At 42.0% G+C, this 26,463-nt stretch overlaps 1 protein-coding gene across 2 annotated transcripts in view; it reads left to right on the top strand.

Moving 5' to 3' along the window:
• The window catches only part of GLIS1 (GLIS family zinc finger 1), a 191,323-nt gene that overhangs the window by 66,715 nt on the left and 98,145 nt on the right, over positions 1 to 26,463 (top strand). For both annotated transcript variants that reach the window (XM_035538080.2, XM_035538079.2), the window contains exons 2-3: positions 18,739 to 18,937; positions 25,188 to 26,289. In XM_035538080.2, the coding sequence (XP_035393973.1) occupies positions 18,739 to 18,937; positions 25,188 to 26,289 (1,301 nt within the window). The remainder of the gene's footprint in view (positions 1 to 18,738; positions 18,938 to 25,187; positions 26,290 to 26,463) is intronic.

The following is a 26,463-nucleotide window of genomic DNA, read 5'->3' as shown; positions in this document are numbered from 1 at the left end:
TGTATGTGGTTTGGTTTTGTTTTAGAGCAAAGGACATATTTCAAAGGAACACAGCATATCCAAGCAAAAACAAATAACTGCATTTTATTTTTATTTATTTATTTATAGGATTTCTTGTGTAGATTATGTTATTTTTCAAAAGAATTGTCCCTTTGTACCTTTTTTAGTCTGTACATTTACCTTGTCTGTCTTGTCTCATATTTACACATCACTAGCAAAAGGAAATTTACTTTAGCACTGGAGGTCTCAGACATTACGGCAGTATGGATAATGAACGAGTACTTGGCTTCCTCTCTTTACCCCAACTGATCATGTCACTGCGTGTCCATGAAGAACAACTCTGTGTATGGCACAATGCAAATTGGCCTCAAAATACCTTAGTGTTGTGCTGAAATCCCATACTGACAGGCCATGCTGAATTTGGAGCGCTGGGTTATTAAAAATACAGGGTTACCAAGCAACAGTGTTTATAGAAGGAACATTTCTTGTTCCCAGTTTCGCCTGTGACTGCTCTATCTATAAAATAGCTTCAAGCAGCAGTATCGAGGGGGTTTCAGTGTAACAAAGCGATTAATTTTGATACTAATGAAAGGAGGCCCTGCTGCCTGCCTTGTGCTGTGCTTGCGGTGCCTGTGGGCAAGGTACAGACCTTGCAGTGGGTGGCTTTCTTTGAGCTCTGCCTTTATTTTACCAAGGGTATTGTTTTTTTTTTTTTTTTTTTTTTTTTTTTTTTCTGTGAATAGCAGCTCCCTTCAGAGACCCATACAGTAAAGTAAATTGTCTCACAAGATAAGGACTTCCAAAGGAAAACCTTGCATTGACTAAAATCCAGGTTATAACTCAAATATAATATTCTGAAGAGCAGGAGAATGCGGTACCACATACTAAGGAAAATGCTGTTATACAAAGCAAACAAGTTCTGCTTGTCCCTGTGTTGTGCATTTTTCCCCTTCTTCCAGTTGATTTATTTAGTGACTTGCACAAGCCTCAAGGCATTTTGTTGAATTCCAGAGGAACTTTACTTAGATAGAGATGTGTGCGATGGGATTAAATCTCAAGTGTCTGTCATTTAAATGCTAATATCTCTGGATTAGGAGAATTTGGCAGTAATTACAAGAGCTAGTGATGTTGCATACTGATTTAAAGTAGTTGGTGATGCTTTTGCTGGAAGTAGAATGGACAGTTTGACACCAGGATCAAAACAGAAAGAGGTATATTTAATAGAAATTGCCTATGGAGTAGTTTGCATTGGAAGAACGTTTCACACATCCAGATGCTGGTGAAAAGCTCTTCACTGCTGCATGCGGAGAGTGGCCGAGCCCAGTGGACAGTGACAGCAGGGTGCCATTTTAATGAATCACCAGCAAGCTTATCAGAAGAGAATTTTATTTCCCCATATGTCTAGATTATTGTAATGGCATTAACCTCTACAGAGAGTCCTGAATCCATGCGGTATTCCCAAATGCTCATGTTTGTATTGGCACTTACATGTTTACAGATGGAAGTGCAAATCCCATCTTCTCCCTCCTGATTCGACAACATAGGATGCTACTGTGACAATTATTTCTCCTGCAGCCTGCTGAGACTCCCTCATTTTTTCCTTGCTGAGGTTGCTGTCAGGTGCTGCATTTTAGACCTTGCCCTCTTTAAGAAGTTTGTTGATGTCCATGCAGAATGCATGCCAGCAGATTTTGCAATATCATTTGTAAGACAAAAGAAAACTAGAAATGGAAGTCATATTTTTGTGCACAAATTTCTTAGCCCTCTGTTTATTATGCCTTCTGTAGTACCTGATTCCTCCAGGACAGTTTATATCTAGATTTGTCCAGCTTCAGTGGGAGCACGTTGAGTGAGCACGGAACAGAGTGCTCAACACGCAAGATCTAATCCAGCAATGGCATGTGTGCAAGCAGAACTTTGCATTCATGCGTTGCACCAGGAATTTCACTGGGGCTCTGCCTGGGCACCCAATTCTGCCTACATGGAATAAATGGCAAATAGGAGTCATGTGTCGTAAGAGCAGCACAGAGCTGTCAGATGCTTCCTTTAGCCAGACTTTACTATTTGTATAAACACTGTAAGCACTCTGTTGCAAAGCTTGGAAAACATTTTGCTCTGCCTTCTTTGTTTTGGTTTGGTTTTGTTTGCATGCATCATTTTACATGTGAAGAAATTAACCCAATACAACCAACCAGATTGTACAGGAGTTAGAATAATGTCTTACATGCAAAATTTATATCCTCCTGTCCTTTCTGTTGTGGAATGTGATTTTACAAAAAAAAAAAAAAAAAAAAAAAGACAACAAAAACACAATAACGATTTGAAACAGACACTGATTTGCTCATAACAAATGTTGAAAAAAACCTCCAGATATCCTTGGTTTGTGAATGTGCACATTATTGAAAATGCAGTAGGCTCAAATGTTTACTTTCGGCAACGATCCCAAACTCTGGGAAGTTGTGTCTTACGTACAAATATTAGTCTTTCATCTGTCTTCACAACAAGCAAATATTGGGAGATGAACTTGGTCATACTTTCACTGCTGCTCGGGTGAAGTGTTGTAGACACTGAGGCACAAACTTACTTTTGTAGCAAATTATATTGGCTTGTTTTTCTGTGTATCTTTGAGGTAATAAGTATGGAGAAAAGATACATTCATTATTAACTTCCTAGAGACTGGCCATCTGATTTACGGCTTCAAAGTATCCCAATTTAATCTGTCAGAACTGATTTTAAACTTCATTTGTCTTCTGGTTTTGGCAGCACTCTACCTTGAATTTGACCATTTGACATGCATTGTACTAGAGTCACATTTTAAAAACATTTACAGTATGTTGCAAAAAAAAAAAAAAAAAGAAAAAAGAATCAATTTGGTACATCTGCTTTCAATATTATGCATCTCTAAAAGTGAAAACAGTTTGAGAGTTGGCATTGGGAATGCTCTTGTTGTAGCTGTAAGCACAGCATTTAGGTAACTTTTATAAGAACAGAGTAATAATTACAGACAATGAATTGTCAGTGAATAAAAGTCTCCTGTGATTATCACCAGTTACAGTTAACGGCTCTGGTGGCCAGCTGATGAGATGCAGAACAGGGCTTTCCCAAAGTGAAAGACAGGGCATTTCTCTAAAGATTTTCTAAAATCGCTTTCAGAGAGAGGCTGAGACATTAGCAGCCCCCGGAGGCTTTGCACAGACACCTCGCAGGGTAAGTTACCACATCCAGGAGGCTGGCTGCATCTCGGGAGCTGATACAACTCTTCCTGCTCTCCCTCTTCCATAAGGAAGCACAGCCTCAGCTTTGGGCTTCTCTCCAGCCTGGGCCTTCCAGGCTCTGACCACTGCTCCTTCCCTAACTATGATGCATGGAGTTGGAGAAATCTTCTCGAAGTGCACGTATGGCTCAGGGTTCCCCTGTAGTCCCCCTGTTTTTCAATTGTAGCTGCATGGGATTGTTTTTTGTCAGAACAGCCTTTCCCTGTCTTGCATTTTTTCATCCCTGCTGTCACTGTATATTAGTTTTTTCCTGCACTAGTCTGGGTGATTATCAGCAGGAGAATATTACGTGAGTAAAGATTGCATAAGAGGATGTGTTAACAATACAAGAACGGGGTAGTGGGGAGCTGGGTGAAAGTGCTGGCAGTGTGGATAGATAGAAAAGGTGTTGCCTTAGGAATCGTCTACAGAAAGAGCTTATTACAAGACCCAGAAGTAAAGCGAGGACTGAGAGGTCCAAGTCAGAGATGAAGCCCGTGTTATGAAGACCTCATGGTAGGAGCTGTTTTGGTAGGAACTGCTCAAAGAGGGAGAGGATGCAGGTGCTGGGTTCCATTTTGCAGCTGCAAGGAGCCACCTTTGATACTTGTCAGCCACAAAGAGATGCCAGAGGCTGAATATTAGCAGTGTTAGGCAGACAATAGTGAGCAAAGGCAGTAGGGTTATGTTTGATTTTGTAATTGAGATTACCGATGTGAAGAGGGAGAGGAGAAACAGAGAAAGGACTAAGCTCGTTGAAATTAAGAACGTGAACGCAATCTTTCCTCTGGACAGCTCACTGAGGTAACTGCTTCTCCCAGTGCATCACAGGGGTTGGGCATGGTTCCCACTGGTTAGACCAAAATAACTCGATGTTTGTGCGTCCGAGCACCAGTTCAGAAAAGACCGCTGGGCTTGGCACTCCTGGCTTGCGTTCACCTTGGACCTGCCTGGTGTGGTGTTGTGGCGTTATTGCCTGTGTTCCCATCAACACAGGGAAGGATTTAAGCAGTTTCCTTTTTTTTTTTTCCTGTATGTGCCTGATGCTGAGCCTGGGGTTTTTATTCTTTCAATTATGCTGTGTAGCACTTGGAATGCTTAACAGAGCCAGGCACAGGCAGTGCATAGGGATGAGAGCACTGGAATAGAAAAATAAACAGCGGAAACCCACAGCTGAACTACCAGATGCTGGGGTTTGTCAAGAGTTTTTTTGTAAGAAGACAAGACTCTGACTGGGGTCGTTATCCCCACCAGCCACTTGTCAGTGTAAGTCCCTTTTTTTTTTTTCTCCTTCCGTCTCCACCTCTCTGTATAAAATGTCCCTGTCCAAACACAATGAAACAACTGATTTGTTATCGTAGGTTCTCTCCTACAGGAAAACGGTGTCCATACAGAGAGATGTGCAGGCTACCGTGTCACCTCTGGGGACACTGCTGTGACACAGGGCTTGTCTTAGACTATAGGAGAGCAGAGGGAGACACAGGCCACCAGATGCACAGATGTTTAGGAAGGATGTGTTTTCCTTCTGATGTGGAAATGTGAGGGGTTCCCTTAGCCCTGAGCATGGATTGCAGGGGCAGAACCTAGTACATGTGTGTGTTGCCTCTTTCCCTGCCTCTTCTTGTGGCCCAGCCCTTCCCCACTTTCTGTCCTGCTGAGCATAACCTGCTGGTCTTCACCAGCACAGCCCAAGCCCGTGGCTGCACTTGTCATTACTGCATGTCACAAGGTTGCCCTGTTTGGCCCTTGATGAAGACAAAAGATGTAACGAGCACTAAATGACACTTGTGCCAAAGCCACCGTTGCTGTGCTGAGTGGCACTGGCTCACCATTCCTTACTGCTCTGCTTGTACCCCTCAGTCTCTTAGGCTGTCAACTTTCTGAGGCAGAGGTCATATTTTTGGTCATCCCAGTGCAGAAATACGGGATTATAACCAAATACTGCCTGTGTCCTGGAAGTAAAAGCTGGCAATAGCTCGGCTATTGCACCATGGCTCGCCTCAGTCAGGTGGATGTCAGGAAAGAGGCCGAGGATGGTGAGGAGCAGACCACAGACCCCAGGAGTTACTTCTGAGGCTCTGGCCTTGGCGATGGATGTCCTGCTGCAAAGTTATGAAACATCAGTGGACTTTAAAGGGGAAGCAAAACCAGAGCAGGCAGTGCATGTGCCTAACAGTGGCTATATTGCACAGCAGTCTGAACACTGAGGGTCTGAGTCCAGAAGGAAGGTCAAGAGAGATTCCTACAAAAGCCGGTAATTGTTTTCTTTTTTAGCTTGTTTATTTTCTATGCAGTTAGCAAAACGTGACTCTTCATTATGTGTGGTGTAACCAGTCATTAGCTGTATATACATGGCTGGGATTCAGTTACACAGAAACAAGATACTTTGCTTTTCCACGCTAACTGAGAAGAGGAAAACGCAGTGACGTGCAGGGAATGTAGACCTGAGCTTTGGGAAGCCGCTCCTGCTCGCAGAAGACTGGTCACTGCAGCATACGTACTGGTGTTTCTGTAGGGCGTAGGGCTTTCTAAGCATATCTGAGGGCACGTGGCCGACAGCACGATGGCTGGCATTCGGGCTTGCCTTTGAACCAGCCTCTGTGCATTTTTGCCAGCCTGGCCAGGACCCAGGGCAGTATGTGTACCCTCAGGAGACAGGCTGTCTTCTTGGGGGTGGGAAATATCTCTGCGTGGTGGGACCCCACAGCACGAGGACTTGTTAGCTCAGGTCATGACAGCTTGGAGATTCCTGCAGCAGGCTCGGAAGCAGCCCAGGTTTGCTGTTGCTGGTCCCTTCTTTCCTTGATGTTCTTCCTGGAAAACCACCGCTAAGGACTTGCAGCGCAAATAATGCACGATACTTCCGTTGTACTGCAGGTAGTGATTTTGGAGCCGTGCTGCTCTCATCTTTTCCCTCTTGCTGGCTGCAAGGATCCATGCAGATGAAGGGCTATGACAATGAGAAGGAAAGATTCCTCATTTTTCTCTTTTTGGGTACTTGCCGAGGTTGCCTTCCCCCCCCCAGCTAATTTCTTAGTCAGTTCAGGACCACATGGGATTTCTGACAGGTAAATGTGGATTTTTGTGCGTCATGCCCTGCTCTAACAGCAATCATTTTAGCTCTAAAAGGCTATGGCTTAGCGTGGGGCTCGGATGACACACGCCTTCTGCTTCCAGCTCCTTTATTTTTCAAATGGCTTGAGTTACTCCCACTGTGCCGCCCTTTGCAAACCAGCCACGGGGTTTAGATGTATTCTGCAGAACTTGCGCTAAACCAAACAAGGCAAACCTAAGAAAGCCTAAATTAAAACAGCAGAAATCTCACACTCAGTGACTCTATTGCTGGAGCCCTTTTTGCCTGTAAACAAAAAATTCAAATGGCTGATTTTCCCCCCTCAGTTTCATAAGTGGTTACTGATCTTCTGCAGTTGCTACATTCCTTAAAAAGCTGTTATTTCTTTTTTGGTCACACACTGGGGGACTCCATTGTTTTCAGTGGTGCCTATTGAGTTAGGCCCATCGACAGCAGAACTCATTCTGGGTCATTAAGTTTGGAGGCGCAGTAGTATAATTTGGTGACTTTATTCTATTCCTTAGCAGAGCTTGTATTACAGTCACGCACACACTAGAACAGAATAACCATCCTTCTCCCTTCCCCCAAACCCAGACAGCTTTATAGGACCCAGCCTGGCAGCCTCAGGTGAAACATCAAGAATTTGCTGACTGAATGAGCGGTTCCGTTCTGATGCTGCAGCAGAATAAGAAAAGAAAAAATTGGAGAGCTCTGTTTATGCACATATCAGGCAGAAGGAGGCAAATGACATTGTTGTCTTCGAAGTTATTAATGGTTCTAGCACTGTGCTGCTCTGGTGTTGACAATTTAACAAGGTTCTTTGGAAAAACTGGCTGTGATTAAGAGAAGATTCACACAGATGATTCACGATCTGGCGAATATTCTCTACCGTGAGAAAACGAAAAAGGCCAGTTAGTCACTGAAGAAAAGGTAGGAGCAAAGTCTAAAGTTATCCACAGAGGGAGAAAGTCCCAGGTACTTCTCGTGCCTTAATGTAGCACACAAAGGCATAACGAGACCCAGTGCCTGGGAAATGAAGACAAAAAAGTTCAAGCTATACAAAATTCATGCTGAGAACTTGGAACAAGTTGCCACAGAAGCAATTCCCCATCATTTAGAGATTTGATGTCTATCTAAAAGATACACCTTAGATCTGATACGCCAACAGCACTATAGTGCACCAAACACACCAACCTCCTTCCTAGGTTCTGCCTGTGGACAGTGTGGGGTTTGGAAGTTGCCCTGTGTTCCTGCGCTACATCTGCTCTTCAAAAACTCCGTCACCTCACCACAAGGTCTCTGTTTCCCACTTAGAAGTAGTTCTTACAGGGCACATTTCTGGCTCCTTCACCCTGACATTTAGGGAACCTTGCACAGCTTTTGACTGCACTTTTCCTCCTGTAGGGACATTTCAGTCTCCACAGTTCTCCAGCACTAAATTCACATAAAAACGCACGTTCCAGATACAAATCCTTATGCCTCGTTATCAAGGCTAGCAGTGGAGCAAGGTGATGGGAAACAGGAAAGCAATGGGATGGCTGCCTGGAGTAGTAACAGGCTAGACTGTCTCAGTCTGAGGCCCTTAAATCTACTCTGGTTAGAAGGTCGTTCTCTCTGTGGCTTTCTGCTCCATTTGGTAGTGGACAAGATTTGCAGTTGCCAGCTGCAGTGTTTGTATCTCTAATTAAGCAGTAGAAGTTTTTATTCAAATGGAGATGTTGGGACTCGTCCCTACAACGTACTGTTAAATACCCAGTTCTAGAAGACTTCACAGGTCCGATTTTGCTCCTTCTAGTTTTGTAGTAGTATTGGTATTTCACTGGCTGTGGCAGTGACTCCTAATTGACAACCAGGCAAGAACAGAACTGGACCCTGATACAACATGATTCATGAACTACTGTCTCAGTTTCAGTGGATCAATTAGATCAGCATGTTGGAATGATCTCGTGCCCTTCATGAATTTCAGAGGGCTGGGATAGTCAGGAGGCACTGTAAATCTAAAGAGTCAGCCCAAAGTAGAGTTTTGGGAATGCCCTAGCACTCAAGTCTGGGCAGTGTGCAAATATGTGCACTGTCATGAGAGTTCTCATTTACTGTTTTATGCCATTAAGTTGAATTATGGAGTGATGAGACCACGGTGGAGGCAACCTTTACCTTTGCATGGGTGTTTAATAAGTTCTTCTGTACTGAGATTTCTGGGCATTTTTCAGAGGACAGTTTAATGCAGCAATAAGAACCCAAACCAGTTGCACTGGGTCAGTGCAAAGGTTCCCTAATCTCATTATTCTGTGATTTATCTAAGAAAATAGATTAAATAGAAGATAGCTGTGAGCGTAGGTGTGCATATCAGCAAGAGTTATTTATTTGAATTGTCAGATATGTGCAAGGTTAGGGAGAAGTGCAATCGGTTGTGGAGAGCCTGCAAGAGGTCCGTTCACTGGCAGTGAGTGCAGAAGGGTAAATTCTACTTGAATAGAGTTATTCCTAAGCATAGTTCTGGTAAAATAGAAAGCAACATGGCAAATCACTTGATGTTAAATATATTTCAAATCAATCCTTGAAATAATGCCAAAATCCTGGCAGAAAGAAATGTCAAACAATGAAAGCAGCAAATGAAAAGTAGAAGGGCCAGGCTGTTGCTCTTTTCAGCATATACTGGAGAGGATTGTTTTGTTTGTCTTGAATTCTCTTTCTGGCAGTTTTAATTCTAAGCTGCAAAGAAGCTGTTACTGTGTTAGGTATTAAGTGGTAAATGAACAAAGAGGCTGTGTAGCTGAAATGGTTTCCTGGTTGGGGTAGCGATTTGAGTTTTCATTGTAAAACATTTTTTACACAAGAGCACAAAGAGGTTGATTGGGGATGTAGGTTACTTGGTGAGTGAGGTTGATGGGGGATGTAGGTTACCTGGTGAGTGTGAGAGGTCTGCAGTGACTCTACGTGGAATGTGTGGATGTGAAGAGGTCTCCTTTTCAATAAAAGAATGGAGAAACCAAGGTGTGTTAGGAGGACCTGTAGCTTTCAGTGATCCAATGCCTCTTGACTGTAATTTTTCATCCCTGTGATCTATAGAAAAACAAGAAAAAATGCCTGGAAGAAGCGCCAGGTGAGCTTGGAGTGAAGATGTCAGTTGAGAAGAGTGTCATGAAACCTGTCATAGAAAAGGAGCTTAATTCACATGTTTTGGGGGACCAGCAAATGGAAGACAACCCATTGCTGGAAGCTGATGTGCAGTGCAGGTTTACTAGCTCCCCCCATTGTCTTCCCTTTGTGTGTGGGAGTATTGCTGTGACACAGCTTTAGCACCCAACATGGAAAGTTCTTCCTAGACTCCCAATTCATTTTGATTCCTACTATGAGTCATTTTCTGCCTCCTTTCACTATAAGTAGAGTAGCCTCCAAATACACGCTTCAGAATTAGATCCCTAAAACTGGATGCTGTGCATGCCCTTCCCACCAGTCCTTTTCCTCTGTCTAGCTTGCATTGAAAAGAACAAAATGCTTTTTGGTTACCAGCATCCTCTTTTGTTTAAAGTTTCTTCATAAGCCTGCATGTCTACATTGATTTTGTCCTTGCAGAAGTTAGCTTCCGTGGCTTTTACTGACTTGGTGACACTTCCAGGCTTCTAAATCTTTCAGCCCAACATCTTGATGGAACTAATTGTTGTTGTGCTCAGCTGGAAGTACGGGTGGTAGGTTTCTTCCTTTTTAATATATAGAGTGCATGCTGAGCTAGGCAGACATAAAATTCCTTCTTGGGACATAGAGACATATATGTTTACACAAGACACATGCAAGGTGCCATATGGCAAAAACCCCAGCTTTCATTCCCTGCACATCCTTGTGTTTCAAATGTTTGGGAGAGCACAAGCCCCTGTGGAGCCTTTACATGGTCTGCTGGCTAGAACTTCCATGGAAAAGAGAGACTAAATGGACTAAGTAAAATACAGGGGAGTGGAGGTCTGGGAGTTTAAAAGTTCAGAGTTTAATAAGTAAATGGGAAAGCAATAACCCACATGCAGCTCATAGGAGGCATGCTTTGGCTATTAGTGAATTAGATGACTTGGAGAAAAAAACAAAAACAAAAACAAAAGGAATAGATTTTTTCAAACTGTGCATGTATGGAAAGATCCTGTCTCTTCAATGGAGTCATATAATCAATGGTGAAAGCATGTTTACAATAGGAACAATGCAAGCACCCACATCAGAAAATGTGTGAACTTGTGTGTTGAGAAAGTCACTCTGGAGTTCTTTTAACCTACAGGCTGCTGAGAAAACCCTGGTGGTGTCCATCTAGAGCAACAAAAAAACCAAAGGGGACAAGGGGCAGGTATTCATAACCCTAAATGGTGTAGAGTTGTCTTCTACCTTACATCAGGATGCTCAGTGGCATTTATTCACAAGGTATGAATTGATTTGTCCTGGTTCAGCTGATCTCTGGGAGCATGGGTTGTCAATCAACCTGATCCACGAGAGCAAGGAGTTTAAACCAGGTAGACTGACAGCAGCTTGTGTGTGCTATGTGTGTTGCTTGCGTAGAAAAAAAAATACAACTGTCTGATACCCAGGTAGTGTGACCAGCTTCAGCTGGGGTTGAAGCTTGTGCATCTAAATAGTAAAATGGGTTTGATAGCACCAGCTTTGCACAGCACAGCAGCTGTCTGTTGCATCTGTGGCATCATGGAAGGTGTAGTGGAAGGCGAGGCACAGGATGGAGAGGGTTGAAGACAGTGCTGGAACTGAAGGTTTCAAACTGAGCTTAGAAATGAAAGGGAAATAGAGGTGAGTGGAGAAGTGGGAATAGAGAATGGGGCCAAGGGCTGTGTTCGTGTCTCCTTCAAACATGTTTATTCATAAGGCAGCAGAGGCACCCCTGTTCTTGTGTGTTTGGCAGAGCAAAGAAAACTATAATGATATACCCTATCTATTAGAAATACTGAGAATTAAATCTATTCCATACACAGTCCTCTTAAAAGGAAAAAAAGAAACACATCGCATTTCATTACATTGAGCTTATATTCTCCAAGTGCCCATTAGGCAGGTTTTAGGATTTCCTTTTTAATTAAAATAATGTTTGTTGAGCTTAATATTTTCCTAAAACATTTATTTTAATGTCTTTTCCCCCTGTTACTAAAACCCAAGCTGTGAGGAAGGATAACTGACCACAAAAAAGGCCAGATGTGCTGAGAACAATATTTTTCGGATTGCCTGGCAACAGGCAAAAGGTAATTCCAAGACGAGGAAACTGCGTAACAATGAATGTAACGACAAGCCCTGTGTTTCATCAGGCTGGGAAGGGGTTTGTCCTGATTGCCACAAAGAAGTGCAATGGTCATTTTCAGTCTGCTCTCAGCTCTGTTGGGGGACGTAATTTAGAGGTCTGAAATCCAAATGGGAAGCCAAGAATGTTGAGTTCCAAGCCCGAGTGCAGTGAAACAGTCACTGTGATAGCAGGCAGTTATTTTACTTCTCTGACGATTGATTCACCGTTGCCTAAAATGGTTATATTCTTAGCCATCTAGAGCCTGACACAGAACATCAGCTAAGGCTGTGAAGTCACTGGAACCTAAGCACGTGGCATGTGTTCTCCTGAATCTCAGCCGTGCTCTCAGACTTCAAAAAGTGTTGTGAAGGTCTTTGTTGGAAATCTAAACCGTGTAACATTGCAAACCAATGCAATCTATTGCATGTAATGTACAGTTACTGCATTCTTTGCCTGCCTCTGTTGGATTCTCTTTAAATTATGTCTTTAAACTGTCTTTAAAATATCATGAAAAAGTCAAATATGGGAGCCATATCTATCTGCATGCTCAGAGACGAAGAGGTTACAGATCTCTAAACTATTGAAACGTTTTCGAGTTAAGTTCAACTGATATAAAATTAACCATGCTTCTTTATTCAGTAATGCCAACCCTACTCATTCACTCTTTCAAAATACCGTGTGTAGTCTGCAGAAAAAAAATCCACAGAACAGAAATAAAAAGCAATCCAAATAACTTGTTTGAAAAATAAATTGAACATGAAATAACAAATATAGATGTAGCCAACACTCCAGATTTTACTAAAAAGACTCACATGGGTTACATTAATCTATCACAAGTTTTTAAGATTGATATTCTACAATTTATTTCACTAACTGGTTTGTTTTAGTTTACAAGAGTTTTCTTAGTCCTTCTGTCTTCACTCATACATCAATGTGAAGGTAAAGTATTTCTGTTACAGGATTATACAGGATGATTCAAAAAGACTTGGAAGAAAGAGATCCTTCTTTTTTATTGAATGCTGTTGGTTTTAACCGTACCCTTTTATAGATTAATATCACCCATATATATTTTCAAATAGGAATCCCTGTAGCTATTTTCAAATAGCTCTCACCTCTGTTGTGATACACAAATGTAGGACAATTTGATTCTCCACTTGACTCTCACTGTACGGTGTTGTTTGCTCTGTACTAAAGAACCTGTTGGTTCTCACATACTGCATTTTTTTTGGAGATATTGTACAGGTATTATAAAAAAGTAAAGCCAAGCCTCTACCAGCTGTATGAAACAGGCCTTAAAATGGGAACAGAATGTAACCGACCTGGGGTGACCCTGGAATGTGGTGTGAGCGGCTCCGTTCATCTTGATGAGATACGAACTCTTTTGTATGTGGCGGTGAAAATTCAGTGAATTCAGTGCTGTCATTGTTAACCACTTCAGTCCAGGTGAGGACAAACAGCAGCAAAAGGGACTCAGAGGTCTCTCGCTTGATGCCACGGAGAGAGTTGTTAACTTCCTTTGACTATCTAAAAGAACCAAAGGAACCGTGTGTTCCAGGTGGCCATATTGAAAGCCCGTATGTTCGACCCCATGGGCTTACCAATGGGCTTAAGAACTGCACAACTGCACGTGAACATTTTTAGTAGCTTTTCTGTGTAGTGTTGATTTTGTTTGATAATCCCTCTCAATACAGTTGCTTCCTCAGCACCATGTTCAGATCCTGTGTTTGCTAGCTGTCGTTTACAGACGACTCGGATAGTTCATAGAGCAAGGAGGGAATTCTGCACCTTGGCACAGTGGTCTGGGACTATTCAGCTCTAAGGGGTTTCTTGCCTTTTTCAACCCCAAAAAAGAGATCTAGTGGTGCACAGTACTGCTATCACACAGAGATGAAACCAAAACACTCAAATCAAATCAAATGTTATTGGAAGTTTTGTATTGAATTGTAAGTCATCAAAAATGTCTCTGAAAGTGCAGAACTTTCCTTTCTAGTCATTAGAGGCCCAAATACCTAGAGGTTTGTTGCGTACCACACGGTGATAGTGACTGCAAAGAAATCAGTAAAAGATCTGACCATCCCAGCTTTGGGCCTCCATACCAAGACCTGGAAGTTCGTATTTGGGTTATCTTGTTACAAGCTTGAAGATCTAAGTGAAAATAACTATTTCGTTTGGGTAAGGCCTACTTAAGTAGCCTGTCATACATGGCTAGTCATACCAACATACTTCTGAAGTGATTTTCCTTCTCTTAAGCTGTGTTCACAGTATAAAAATGTGTGTCCGAACTCCTATCCATTGTGACCGTATTTCACTGGAACTGAAGGAGAAACCATGTGTTTCACAAGGCGTAATAGGCATAAAAACCTTTGGGAAAATGTTAACTTTTTTTTTTCTGAATTTCAAAAATGCTGCATTTTCATGAATCATTTTGAAGATTCTGTGTTTTGAAATGTTTAGTTTGTTAGAGCCTTCCAGCAGGTAGCATGGTGCTAAGCATCAATTTTAACATTCGTAAATTACTGACTGTAGGAGTTGCGGCAGTCACTCCAGCCGTGCGGTAATAAAGGTTATTCAGCACTACTTGGGCATAATGGGATGCTGAATATCTGTACAGGCCTTCTCTGCAATACCTGTTTTTTCTGCGTTGGCACCTTCTGGGTTAATAATTTTCTCTTGGAGGGCTCTGATAGATGGCCTCTTCCAGCATGGATGATTTTCACTTGTTGGAGAAAATGTGGCACCATTTGGTCTTTCACTGGCCCCATGTGACTCCTCCAGCTGCCAGGAACAGCGTTCCATTTCTCAGTGTTGTCGTGGTAAATTTTGGACATCGCATCCAAACAAAACCGAGAATGGCAAAATCTTTTAAAAAAAGAAGTAATTAAAGAGAATGAAGCAGTAAGAAAAAAAAAAAAGGCAAATGACCTAGTTTGGTCTTCACCACAAAACCCACAATGCTCTGGGGATATCTAAGTATGTTAGGCAAATATTTCAAATCTATCTCTATTTCGAATGTGAGTCATTTCAATTATATATCATTTCAGTTTTTTGTTCATTGGCCTTAATTAGGTAAACTCCAAAGCATTGCAACATGTGTTTATTGTCGAATAATTACCCCTTTGATAAGTTCTTGCTCTTATCGATCTACAACCATAATAGCTAATTTTATCACTAAGAGGGAAGCCTTCCTGAATGGTAAACAAGATGCTCCCAGGGAAGAAGAGCTGTTGCCCCTTAGTAGGGCCGTTTTTAATGTTGATCTCATTGTTACACAGACAGGTTTCCCTTCGCGTGACGAGGTGCTGTTCTCCCCCAGGAGAATGTGCCCCTAGCAAGAGACACCAGGCTGACTCTGCAGATCCCGACCAGTTGTGAGCGGTCCTTCCTGAGGTGTGTAGCCCTGTCACAATCCGTGGGACCAATTCTCACAAGTCTTAATCTGGTATAAATCAAGGAAACACTCCCCCAAAGTTAGTTACCCCAGAACGAAAGCAGCAAGATATCCAAAGCTGAACTAACCTGATTACTCATATGGAAGGAATTGCCTGATTGCAGCCTTTGCACACTTCTGCATCAACCTCTTCTGTTCCCTGTGTGAGTGTTTAAATGTAAAGATATAAATCAAAGCTGCCGGACAGCAAAAGAGAAAGACAAAAGTTACCTTGATGGATTCCACTTCCATGAGATCCTTCTGGAAACCATTCTGCTTTTATTAGATTTACTCTCTGTAAATTAGGATTAGTTTTTTATATGGATTTATGAAATAGCTATGGTTCTACTGAAAGCAGAATGAACGCTCTGGTGTAAGGCAGGGAGTGTGCTCTTTTCATCTGGTATTGGTAAGTTACAGTATGTAGGTTAAAGGCCCCTCGATACCAGTGAAAGAGGAGATCTAGTTCCAGACATGGAAAATGCTTAAATCTTGTGTTATGCCAGCCAGTGATATTAATATTGCATAAAAAAGCCAGTTGTCAAAGGGCCAGATTCTCTTCTCAGTTACACTGGTGTAAACCAGACATTTTTTTCCTTTTTTTTTTTTTTTTTTTTTTTTTTTCCGGAGGCAATGAATTTGCTCTCCCAACATTTGAATGTAGACTCCAGTTGTCTGTGTTCAGAGACATCTCACAGTCCTTGTCGTGGTTTGCTGTGTGGAAAGAGAAAAAAGGTGAGACAAAGGTGCTGCTACTTGTCCATCGTTGTTCCGATTGCCATGTGGTGGGCATATTTCAGAGGCGTTCGGCTGCAAGTGTGACTTCGCACAAGGCACTGTTGTGCAAGAAATTTTTGGCTCTGGTTAACAAATCTGTGAGGGACTTTGTGAAGGCAAATCTGTGGCAGATTGTCTGAAACACACAGAATTTCACAGATTTAGCATGGCTGTTCTGTTCCTTTGCAGGGAGAAAATGTATTTTCTGATTTGACAGTTACAAGAGAAGATACTCGTTTTTGACAGCATGGGAATAATGTCCATGTTATTCTAGGAAATCTCCATCTTCACACAAATTGGTATCAGCGTGTGCTACAGTTGGTACTGCTGAATTTTGAGTGAAAGTGTCAGGTTTCCTTGTCTTGATAACATGATAAAATTGATAAAATGCATATTTAGAAAGCCCTAATGAATTTCAGATGTATAAATGGGGAATGAAAAAAAAAAAAAAAAGAAATTCCTTTTATTACAGATCCAGTATAAATCTAAAACCTTTTTAAAGTGTCCATGGTATTTTGGAGGGACGATGCAGTTTGCATATATTCCAGGTAATATTACTGGTGGAAAAAGTGAGGAACTGTGGCCTGGATATTGTAGGTGTGACTGATTTACCAATGTCTCTTGGTGGTGTGGCCTTTGAAATTGTATAGAGCTTCTTTCACCAGTGTTTAGCAGTGTATTTGGATACCCTTTAGATGTGATTCATAAATCCAAATTAACAGCCACAAGTCTGTACAGTCTTGCTAAGGTAGATATTACCATTGAAATGAGTTAAATTGTGGTAGGAATAAACCAGAATAGGAAAGGAGTAAAGCCCTACGGAGCTGTAGACTCCAGAGGTTATAATGATCATTTATGTCATGATTACATCCAGGGCAGAGCTACTTGTCACAAACACCCACTATAAGCTGAAAGGTATCCAATATGATCTTAAACATTTTAGTCCAAACCCATCAAATACAGCTGACTGCTCTGCACAGGCCAAAAGTTGCTCCATTTCTGTACAGCTTCTTTGTACCTTCAGAGCTTTTTAGAGCAATCACAGAGTATCGTTGGATATAAATATCAGTGGATATCACAGTCTCTGAATATAAATCTGAAATAACCAAAATATTAATTACCCTGAAGAAGGTTAATGGTCCATTTTGTATAATTCCTAAAAATCTTACATGGTCTGTTTATATATATAACTCTGCCCTATGCTTTCTAAGACTTATGATGTGCCTTAGTATTGTGCCTGGAGATGGTTAAGAGAAATCCCATATTGTTTGTCCAATTTTAAAGATTCTAGCTTAAAAAAAAAAATCATACAAATAAATGATCAAGAAATGTAATGCATTAGCCAAACACTAAAAACTTTTCACTGGAACCAGGGAATTCTATTCTGGAAATGTCACAATAATGCCTCAGGAGACTTGTAATTTGGGTGTCACATGTACCCACTCTTTTCTATGGGTCTGGATCCTTGCCTGGACTACGTCTTCATCTGCCATGGTCTTCCCTTTACAATGGTGCTGCGAAGCATGATGGGGAAGCTGTGGAGCCCAGCCAGTGGAGGAGAATGGACTTTTGTGCTGTGATCCCTTTCACAATTTCTCGAGTTACCAGAGACTTCTTCTAGTCTTCCCTAGTCACCTGTTTCTTCTCATTTATACGCACCAAAAACCTGAATATCATTGTCATTGCTTTCGAAGCATGCATTGACTGTGATTACAGAGGACCACAACAGCTCGAGCTCTCCCACTTGCCTTTCGTTAGCTTTAGGGACAGCAACTGTAAGTAGAAGAAATGGGGGTTCGTGTGTGTTAAGGGTACCTCTGCTCTTGAGGGGTTGTGCCAGAGCAGTACCGCCAAAAATGAGCATGATCTCTGATATGAACTTCGTAAACGATGGAACAAAACTGCAGCGATTGCAAAACTTCACGAGTAGAATTTTACCTACTCTTATATCATGAAAATATCATTTGCTATATACTGTGGTATCTGTGTACCTATGTATTATTATACCTATATCTCTGGGAAATACCAAAATTGTAGTGTTGAAATGGCAGAATTTGTTCTGCCAATGGTAGGTCCACCGCGGGCTTCAGTAGAAGGGCTGGGCCCAAGAGCAGTGTAAAGTAGGTAGTTTGTGATCAGGGTGTCTGTAAGTCATATGGCTACTCAGAGCGATTCATTTCAGTTGACTGCAGCTGTCTAGAAGTCAGATCCTCAGTTTAAGTTACTTCTTGCTAGTATTTGACCGATACAATCTAAGTTCTTAGTTTCCCCTTTTTCCTTTCTTTTCAACTAAATTATCATTAGTGGCTATATATATACTTTGAAAAATATCGCTATAGCTCTAGTCTGTTTTTCCAAGTCAAGTGAAACGTAGTATTCACCAAAACAGAATTTATTATTATCGGTAGTAATAGTAGCATTTAAACTAACAGCTCACATTGAAAATACAGTTAAATGTATACATTGAACCAAATTAGTTACATTTTTTTTCCGCACTGTTGACCTGGCAGTAAAGGAGAAACATGCCCATCTAAAGTCATAATCACAGAGATAATTGTCTGCAAAGAAAAACTTGACTTACATCACTGTTTTCAGAGAGCTTCTCTCCCTGAAAATAAAGGGACTCTGAAACATCCCTCCACAAAATCTAACAAAGGCAAGATTCTGCCATAAAAATACACAAAAGGAAAGGAAGCTATCATGCTAAGTTTTTTGTGTTTTTTTTTGAGTTAAATTATGCATAGCCACAAAACTTAAAAAGAGAAATAAACAGTCATCATTCACAGATTCCTTTGGAATTAATTTTTGCTTCCTTGTGAAACCTTTCATTTCACTGCCATGCCACTTACAGGAATTTTGCAAGGAGTTGCAAAATCAGCACACAGAGTAGTAGTAAGTATAGCGCGTTCTTAGTCAAAGGCTTATGATAATTTCTTTTTTTTTACAGTTAATGGTGGCTACAATCATTGTAACTTGATCTCTGAGAAGAAGAACATGATGGACATGGAGATGACAAGTAGCTCAGTACCTGTCTGCAGACAAGGACTATTCATCCACACAGGAAACCCACTCATGCGAGACCACCCACTGTCCTGTGAGAGATTGCTTCATGTTGGTCAGCTGAACTTGACACACTCTGATATAAGGTATTACTGCAAGATTTGACAGCTGATGTACTTAGCTCTTCTGGAATGCTTCATTTTTGTAACTGTTTTTGAGTAGAATCCATGGGTGCTATATTTGGAAGAGTATTTTTGGCTTTTACTTCATTTTGGAAGTCCTTTGGATGCTCGTTTAACCACACTACTCATTTGCAGGTTCTCACTGCAGGGACATGGACATGGGCACAGACAACTATCCAAAGCAATGCCAGTAGGAGTCACTGTATATGCAGCTGCAGCCCCCCTGCACTGAAGTTTAAATACAGCTTCTCCGTGGGGGCTCTTCCAGCATGCTCAAAAGTCAATGAGAGTTTTGCCAGGGGCTTAAGTAGGGTCAGACTTGCCTCCTCTGTACCTCCACTCTCCACACCAATGCCATGCTGTTTCCAACTTGCAGCCTGGAAGGCAGGGATGATACTTACTCCCAAGCCAATGTCTCCCATATGGCAATTTGGCATGCCACCATCAAACCTACAGGAAGCCAATGCCACTTTTATTTCTACAGCATCTCCTTTAATGAAATATTTTCAATGTTCCCATACAGCCACATCCTTGGTATTTGCTTTTAAGGCCGTAATGTGAAAATTTGGTCTCTGGTTTTGATATATACACTGTAGTTGGATATGCTATGAACAGAATCTCTATTTAAACATTTGCTATAAATTAATTATATGAAAACACAGGACTCCATTATTTTTTTGTTGTTGTTACAAATTTAACATTACCAGATTTTAAACAAGTACCCTAAACAGACATCCATTGTGAATAGAAGCCTGCTACAAATTAAAATCTGTCCATCTATTTTAATTACAATGCTTTTTGGCAGAGGATGTAATACAGAATAATCTTGACCTTTTTGAAGAGCTGTAGAAAAGAAAAACCTCAATAAAGTTGCAGCCTTTATCTTAGATACTTGGAATAATTGGCACTCTGCGTGGAACTATCAGGCCCAAATTTCCATAGTCACAGCAAGAGGAAATACGGGCTATAGCTTGGTCTTGGAAATCTGGCTGTTTCTGATTTTATTGTACATATTTATTTCTTATTTCCCCTTTTCCATTTACTAGTGGGGTAGAACATCTGTGTTTTCGGGAAGAGGAGGCGTACAGAATATGGCAAGCAAGTGGAAAGAGCTGTCTGTTTGTTTGTTTGAAAAGAACAAGTAATATATGTGCCACGTAACAAAATATTCTGCTATCGCTGCAAAGAGTTGTAGATGCTGTTGAAGCTTCATTCAAGTCTGCTTCCTCCCAGCTGCCTTATGAATCAATGTGGAACTGCCGCTTACCAACCTTTTTTATCCTGTCAGTGAGGACAATTATGAAACAAAGATAATTAGGGCAAGAGCAAACAAAAGGAGAAAGAGAGTACTCTGCTTAGATCTTTTTGGACCTTTTTGTGAAACTTATAATGAGGAAATGACAGATACCTGCATACCGTGGATCACAATACCCCCCCTCAGAAATATGAACCCATTCCAGCCCCCATTTGAGAGAGGATTCCCAGAACAACATAAAGAATTTTTGGCTGCATAGCATGAGAAAAGTGGCAGGTGACAGGCCTAGTTCTGTCCTCTTTGCTTTATTGCATGGTCTAAAGCCTTGAGGCTCTGCTGCTTCCTAAGCAACAGTTTGGAAACGTTCAGAGAATATCTTGAAGGTCCCTTCCATTCCTTTATGGGTTGTTGGTGTGTCCTGTCAGCCTTTCTCTACTCGTATGTCCACCTGGCTGGTACTACTTTTGTCTGTCTGGGATGTACAAGGTAATGCCAAGCCCAGCTGTGCTCTGTGGGTCTCCTGGACACAATGTCCAATTTTGTCCTGGTGCTACTCACCACGTGTGTGGTACAGAGCCAAAATCTTGGCATGTGAGGGAAGGTGGACAGCAGCTGGGATGACTTCTCTTCATGGTGTTTGGTACACTAAGGGTTCTTGACAAACAAGTAACAAAAAGCATGGGCTTTCCCTGAAGAACCAGAAGTAGGTGATCATAGCTGAGGTGGAGGCAAATGCCCATCGGGCTCCAGTGAAGTCAATGGGAGCCAAGGGTGCTCTGTGCCCCCCCAGATTTACACCTCCCTCAGAGAAGGAAGGTTGAAATCTGAAATATGAGAGAGATAGGGCTGGAACGGACAGATACCTGAGCATATGGAGGGCAGTGCAGACAGTTTGGTTGTTCTGTCCAGCTCTAGTGACAGGCATAGAAACAAAGGAAGATACAAATTCCAACAAGCTCTCTAAACTGAGCTTTGAACCACTCTGCATTTCTAGGATATGCAACATCCAAAGAAAGCCCAGACAAACCAGAGAGCACCTCCCCTAACAATCCAAAATCTCCCTCAGGACTTGGGGTTATGACTGTCTTTGTCCTTTTTCCCTCAGCGCACTGAAACTTGTTATCCCCTTCAGCTTCTCCCTGAATTACTTTCTATCGGAAAAATTACTCTAGGGTTGACTGCCTTAATCCAAGAATCACGATCCCTCTTCCTCCTGCCCCCTTTTTCCCACTCAGTTAATAGCTTTTAAGTTGTGCAACATAATTGCTGCTACATGCTATCTGTGAATGCGATGTGTGTGGGACTGGAGAAGTCCTCATACCTTCTTCACCACAATTGGAGTCAGCACACAGCAAATGTTGGCCTTTTGTCAGATAATCCATTATCAGCCAGAGCTAACCCGCCCACACTGTGCTCAGAGCCCAGCGTATAAAACCCAGGGAAGACACTGGAGCAGTCAGATAGTGTTGCACAGGGTCCCTGGATGTGCAGCAGAACAATCCCCTCCAGCTCCTTAAAACTGCCAGTTATCACTGATTGCACATTTACAGTGGCAACTGAAGGCGTGTACGTTTGTTTTGTAAATAATCTGAAGATCTCAGTTACAGTTGTCTTTTCCTCTGAGGGCAGTTGGGAACTGCAGTACTTCTGGCATGGTGCTACAGGCCTCACGCTCTGGCTCCAATTACCACGTAAGGGAGTCTCTTTGGAAACGCTGTTTTAGTATCCTCTGAGAGGCTGCTGTTACTCTACAAAGGCCTTATGTTCAGCTTTTGTATGCTGAGCAGAGTACACAGATGCTCCTTGTGAAGAGATGTCCATGGGGCATATTCTCCTTCCAACCCCGCTCCCTCCCAGGGCCACTCATCTGGAAGCCCCCAGAGCCACCCAGGCTAATCCACATGCCCACACAGTGCACTTCATGCTGTCGTGCAATACTCTGTTCCTCTCGCTCTTGTCTTGGCTGTTTGTTTCATACGCATTTATATTAGGCTACTGTCCAGAGATTATGAAATTCTTAAGGCCAGCATTGCCTGTGTGTACCAGACCTGGAATCTGATCTCTGGCTGCAAGATGCCATTGCAGGAGCAAATAGTGCAGTAATAAGGTAGAAGAGGAGCCACAAAGCACATTGGGTTCCAGACACCTTGTCTCTCTCACATCAGTTTTGTTTGTGTCCCCCACCCCCAGGGCTGGGAGGAACCTGCAGGCTTTTCCCTAGACCGGTGATGGTAAAATTCTGCCAGGAATACATAAAGTTTGCATTCATGCAACTTTGATGTTCTGTACCTCACCACTTAAACATCAGGAAATTGAAACAAAGCCAGATGCTCCCAGCAGAGTTAACAATTACAAAATATATCACATGTTTAAATACACAGTGCTAAGGAGAAGGCTGTAGTTCCCCAAAAAGACTTGCTTCTGATCTGCACAAGCAGCCTGCACTTACCATCAAGTAGGCAGAGCAAGGTTGTGCTAACAGGATGCTTAAATTCAGTGCCTTCATCCCTTTTGTTTGTGAAATAAGGTATTCCAATGCCTTATTGGAAAAGGCCTCAAAACTGCCTTCTTCCACTGTTTCATGTTTTGTACGGTAGCAGCATCACAACAATACAGTCCTGACTCTGAGTGAGACCTTGTGCTAGAAATGCAGATGGATGTCGCTAGGAATTTGGAGAATGTAGTATGTCTCAGGGTAAGGACGCTTGTATCCATCCTGCAGGTACTCCGCACTGACTCTAGCTTGAACTCCTCACACGGATTTCTGGCAGGATGGGAGCTTTACAGAAAGCTTAATAATATGACACCAATTATCACGGGCTGAAATGTAAGGATTGGGTTAGCTTTATGTGATGTAAGAGACGTGTTGTGTTTACTTTAGCCTGAGGCTTTGGGACCACTAAGCTATGGCACAAACTGAATTATTTAGAAGAGTTCTTGTACAGAAGAAACTAAATAATAGGAAATACTGTGCCTGGCATGGTATGCTGTAAAACTTTTCTCAGAATGAGTTTAAAACAGCACACTTTCTACTGAGCAGTGAAGCTACAAGCAAGCAGGGCAGGGTTTTCCAAACATGTGCAATAAAAGGTTTTTACTTATGCTTATACCACATATTTTACAGACATATGGTTCTGTAAATGTTAAAAAATAATGCATGAATACTGATGTGTTTTTTTTAAACTCACCATCTGCAAAACCAGGTGCTTTAAGTTTACCCTGAGACCAACTGTGCAAACCTAAAGGGAGAAATTATAACTAATGGATTATGGAAACCTCTAAAAATTTTAAATGTAGTCTTTTTAAACTTCTGGTGGCAGAATGCAAGGTCTGATTGTTCTGTAGCAATGAATGGTGGGGAATTTCATTTCTCTCATGGCCTTAAAGTTTTTTTATATCAAGCCCTGCTGGCTGCGAACTGTTGTAGCTTAGGAGCCTGTCACCAGTGGATGCACAACTACCAGCTGTGTGCCTCAGACTGGTGTCATTTTTTGCACCCTTCATTTGCATGGGAAGGAAGTCTTTTTGAAGCTTTTTGTTGTTGTTTTTATTTATTTTCTAATTGGCAGTTCTTTGAGAGCTGTTACCAAGAAGGGGTTAGAAATGGTCTCAGCTTCTAATGTTTGTAGTGGTTTAATGGAAATAATAGAGGTGAAATCATCTAAGCCATAAAATAAATGCTGTTTATTCAGCAGCTCTGCAGTTTAATGTACGGATACGTCCACAGTATTTTATGCATATGTGCTTCATGCTTTAAGATGTGTCAGATTTGTCAGCTACGGTGTCACATACAAAAGTTGCCAAATGGCCAGGTTTCCTTCAGCTTTTGTGGCACTAGCATCAAAAAAGCATAAAATTCGTTTATATGGAACATGTCAGTGTAAGTGCCATGGAGGACCTCTCTGGGGGGTTTATTGATTCAGGTACAGCTTTTTTGCACACAGATGTACTTTCCTCTTCTAGGTCTGGCAGATCACTGCGTGTTGAAGCCACAGGTTAAAACCCTTCTACACTTTTCAGATAACTAAGAAACACTGGTCCTAAGAAAAACACACAATTGGGTCATGCACAGTGAATGTTTATCACCGAGATAGATTTTTTTTTTTTTTTTGTGTTAAGGCATAAACCAATTGCTAGCTGCTTAGAAGATGTTATCCTAAGAGTTTTTCTGAAATGTCAATGTGGGGTTTATGCTTCCTGAGTGATTGGATTCAGAACACATCAAAAAAAGATAGAAAATCACTTCTGCAGAAAATCACTTCTTATCATTTGCAGACCCATGCAGATTTTCAAGAAATGGAAATGGACATACAATAGACTGCCAGTTTAAATCTACTGGTTGTGGACTTCTCCTAGTTATCTTTTGTAGACCCGTTAGAAGTAAATAGTTGTCTGATTTTCATCAGCTCTGGACCACTGGTTGAAAGCGAGCTGTTCTGTATTTGTAATCCTTTTTTACCCACTGATCGAGTGCCTTTTTTAATTTAGCGAAGCACAGCATCTCCGTCACGGGTGAGCAAAATTCAGCTAGCCTTTTTTTATTCATGTTAAGATTGCCAAGGCATTTTCCCAGTGTGCTCTGAGGAAAATGCTGATATTTGAATAATATGAAAATGCCCAAAGCTCTCAAACTTCATTCTCAGCTATTGTTTTGCCCAGTCTATTATGCATTGAAAACCTAGATTGTGATTGATGAACTGCCTGTAGCAGTAGAGGGGAGACTGTCTGTTCTGTGCATAGCTCAGTGTGTAAAATTAATCCCATGTAAAATGATGCTGCCTATACAAGGGTTGTAGAGGAAGCGCTGCAGAATTTTTTGATGTAATTGCTGCGTTAGAGGAGCAACATTCAGCAGAAAACAAGTGCTTCCATTCTTTGGGGCTTAACAAATGTTGTGTCTTATACAAAAATGATAAATCCTGTGGTAGTTCGTGATGCTTAATGCAACCTATATTACAGGTCACCCAGGTTTCAAGACTCGGTAGATTCTGCTGCTCCATGCCAGAATGGAAGTCACCCAGCTCAGCACATTAAACAAGAATGCCCCAGTGATTATAAGGTTCTGTCTGAGGCTTCCACGCATAGAAGGATTACGGAGGGGATGGAGCTGAGAGCCTCTGGTAGCCTGCATCCTGAAATAGACCTAATGAATAATAGCTTTACAAATTCACTTTCTTCCTACTTGTTTAATAATGAACATAGCTCCTCCCTGGGTCCGTTGTCACTTGGCACCCCTCAGCACTCAGCTAGGCTACAAACAAGCAACCTGAAGAAGAGATGCATCTCTGTTGTGCCGTCTTCAGCTGAAGGAATTGACATTACAGCTATCATCCGCACATCACAGACGTCACTGGTCACCTGTGTGAATGGACTGCGAACTAATTCAGCTGGCATTTCCTCTCATCCCGTGGAGATCAGTCATCACAGTGCTCAAAAATCCTCTCGGCCCCAGTCTTGCTCTCAGCCTGGAAACCCTTGCAGTATTCCCTCCCCTCCAGCATGTCTTGTACCTATTTCCACTGAATGTGACAGAGGTGACTGTGAGCAGATACAAATGCAGCAAGTCGAGGAGAATGGAAGTCTCAGCCTTATGATGAATGGTAGTAGCATTCCTCATCAAAACACCTCCCACAGCACTCAGAAGGTGAGTTTCTTAAAACAAGAACCAGCTGACGATTATTCCTCCGCTGCTGATCTTTTCCGACATCATCAGGGGCTGCCTCCCCCTTACCACCTACACCAGCAGCTAAGCCAAACTCAAGGGACACTGCCTCACTTGCACGCCTCTATGTCTCCGAAATCCCTTCAGCCCAGCGAAGGGGATGAACAGGACCTCGGCAATGGCAAGCAGATCTGTCGGTGGATTGACTGCAGTGCCACTTATGACCAACAAGACGAACTGGTCAGACACATAGAAAAGACGCACATTGACCAGCGGAAAGGAGAGGACTTCACTTGCTTTTGGGCAGGCTGTGTCCGCCGATATAAACCCTTCAATGCTCGTTACAAACTGCTGATTCATATGAGGGTTCATTCTGGAGAAAAACCAAACAAGTGCATGGTAAGTCTGGAATTTATTTGTTTGAATAGAAGCATACTACTCTGTTCTCTTTTTTTGCTCTCTCTTCAGTCTTATTCCAATATAATTGTTGTGCTTTCCTGTAAGAGTCTGCAGCAGGCTACAGGGGAACTGGAGAAAGCCTTAGTAGAGAAGGAAATGTTTGAGTAAGAAATA

The sequence above is a fragment of the Cygnus atratus genome, chromosome 8, assembly GCF_013377495.2.
Source record: "Cygnus atratus isolate AKBS03 ecotype Queensland, Australia chromosome 8, CAtr_DNAZoo_HiC_assembly, whole genome shotgun sequence".
NCBI lineage: Eukaryota > Metazoa > Chordata > Aves > Anseriformes > Anatidae > Cygnus > Cygnus atratus.
The sequence above is the reverse complement of the archived record's forward strand: the minus strand, read 5'-3'. Positions and strand labels throughout refer to the sequence as shown.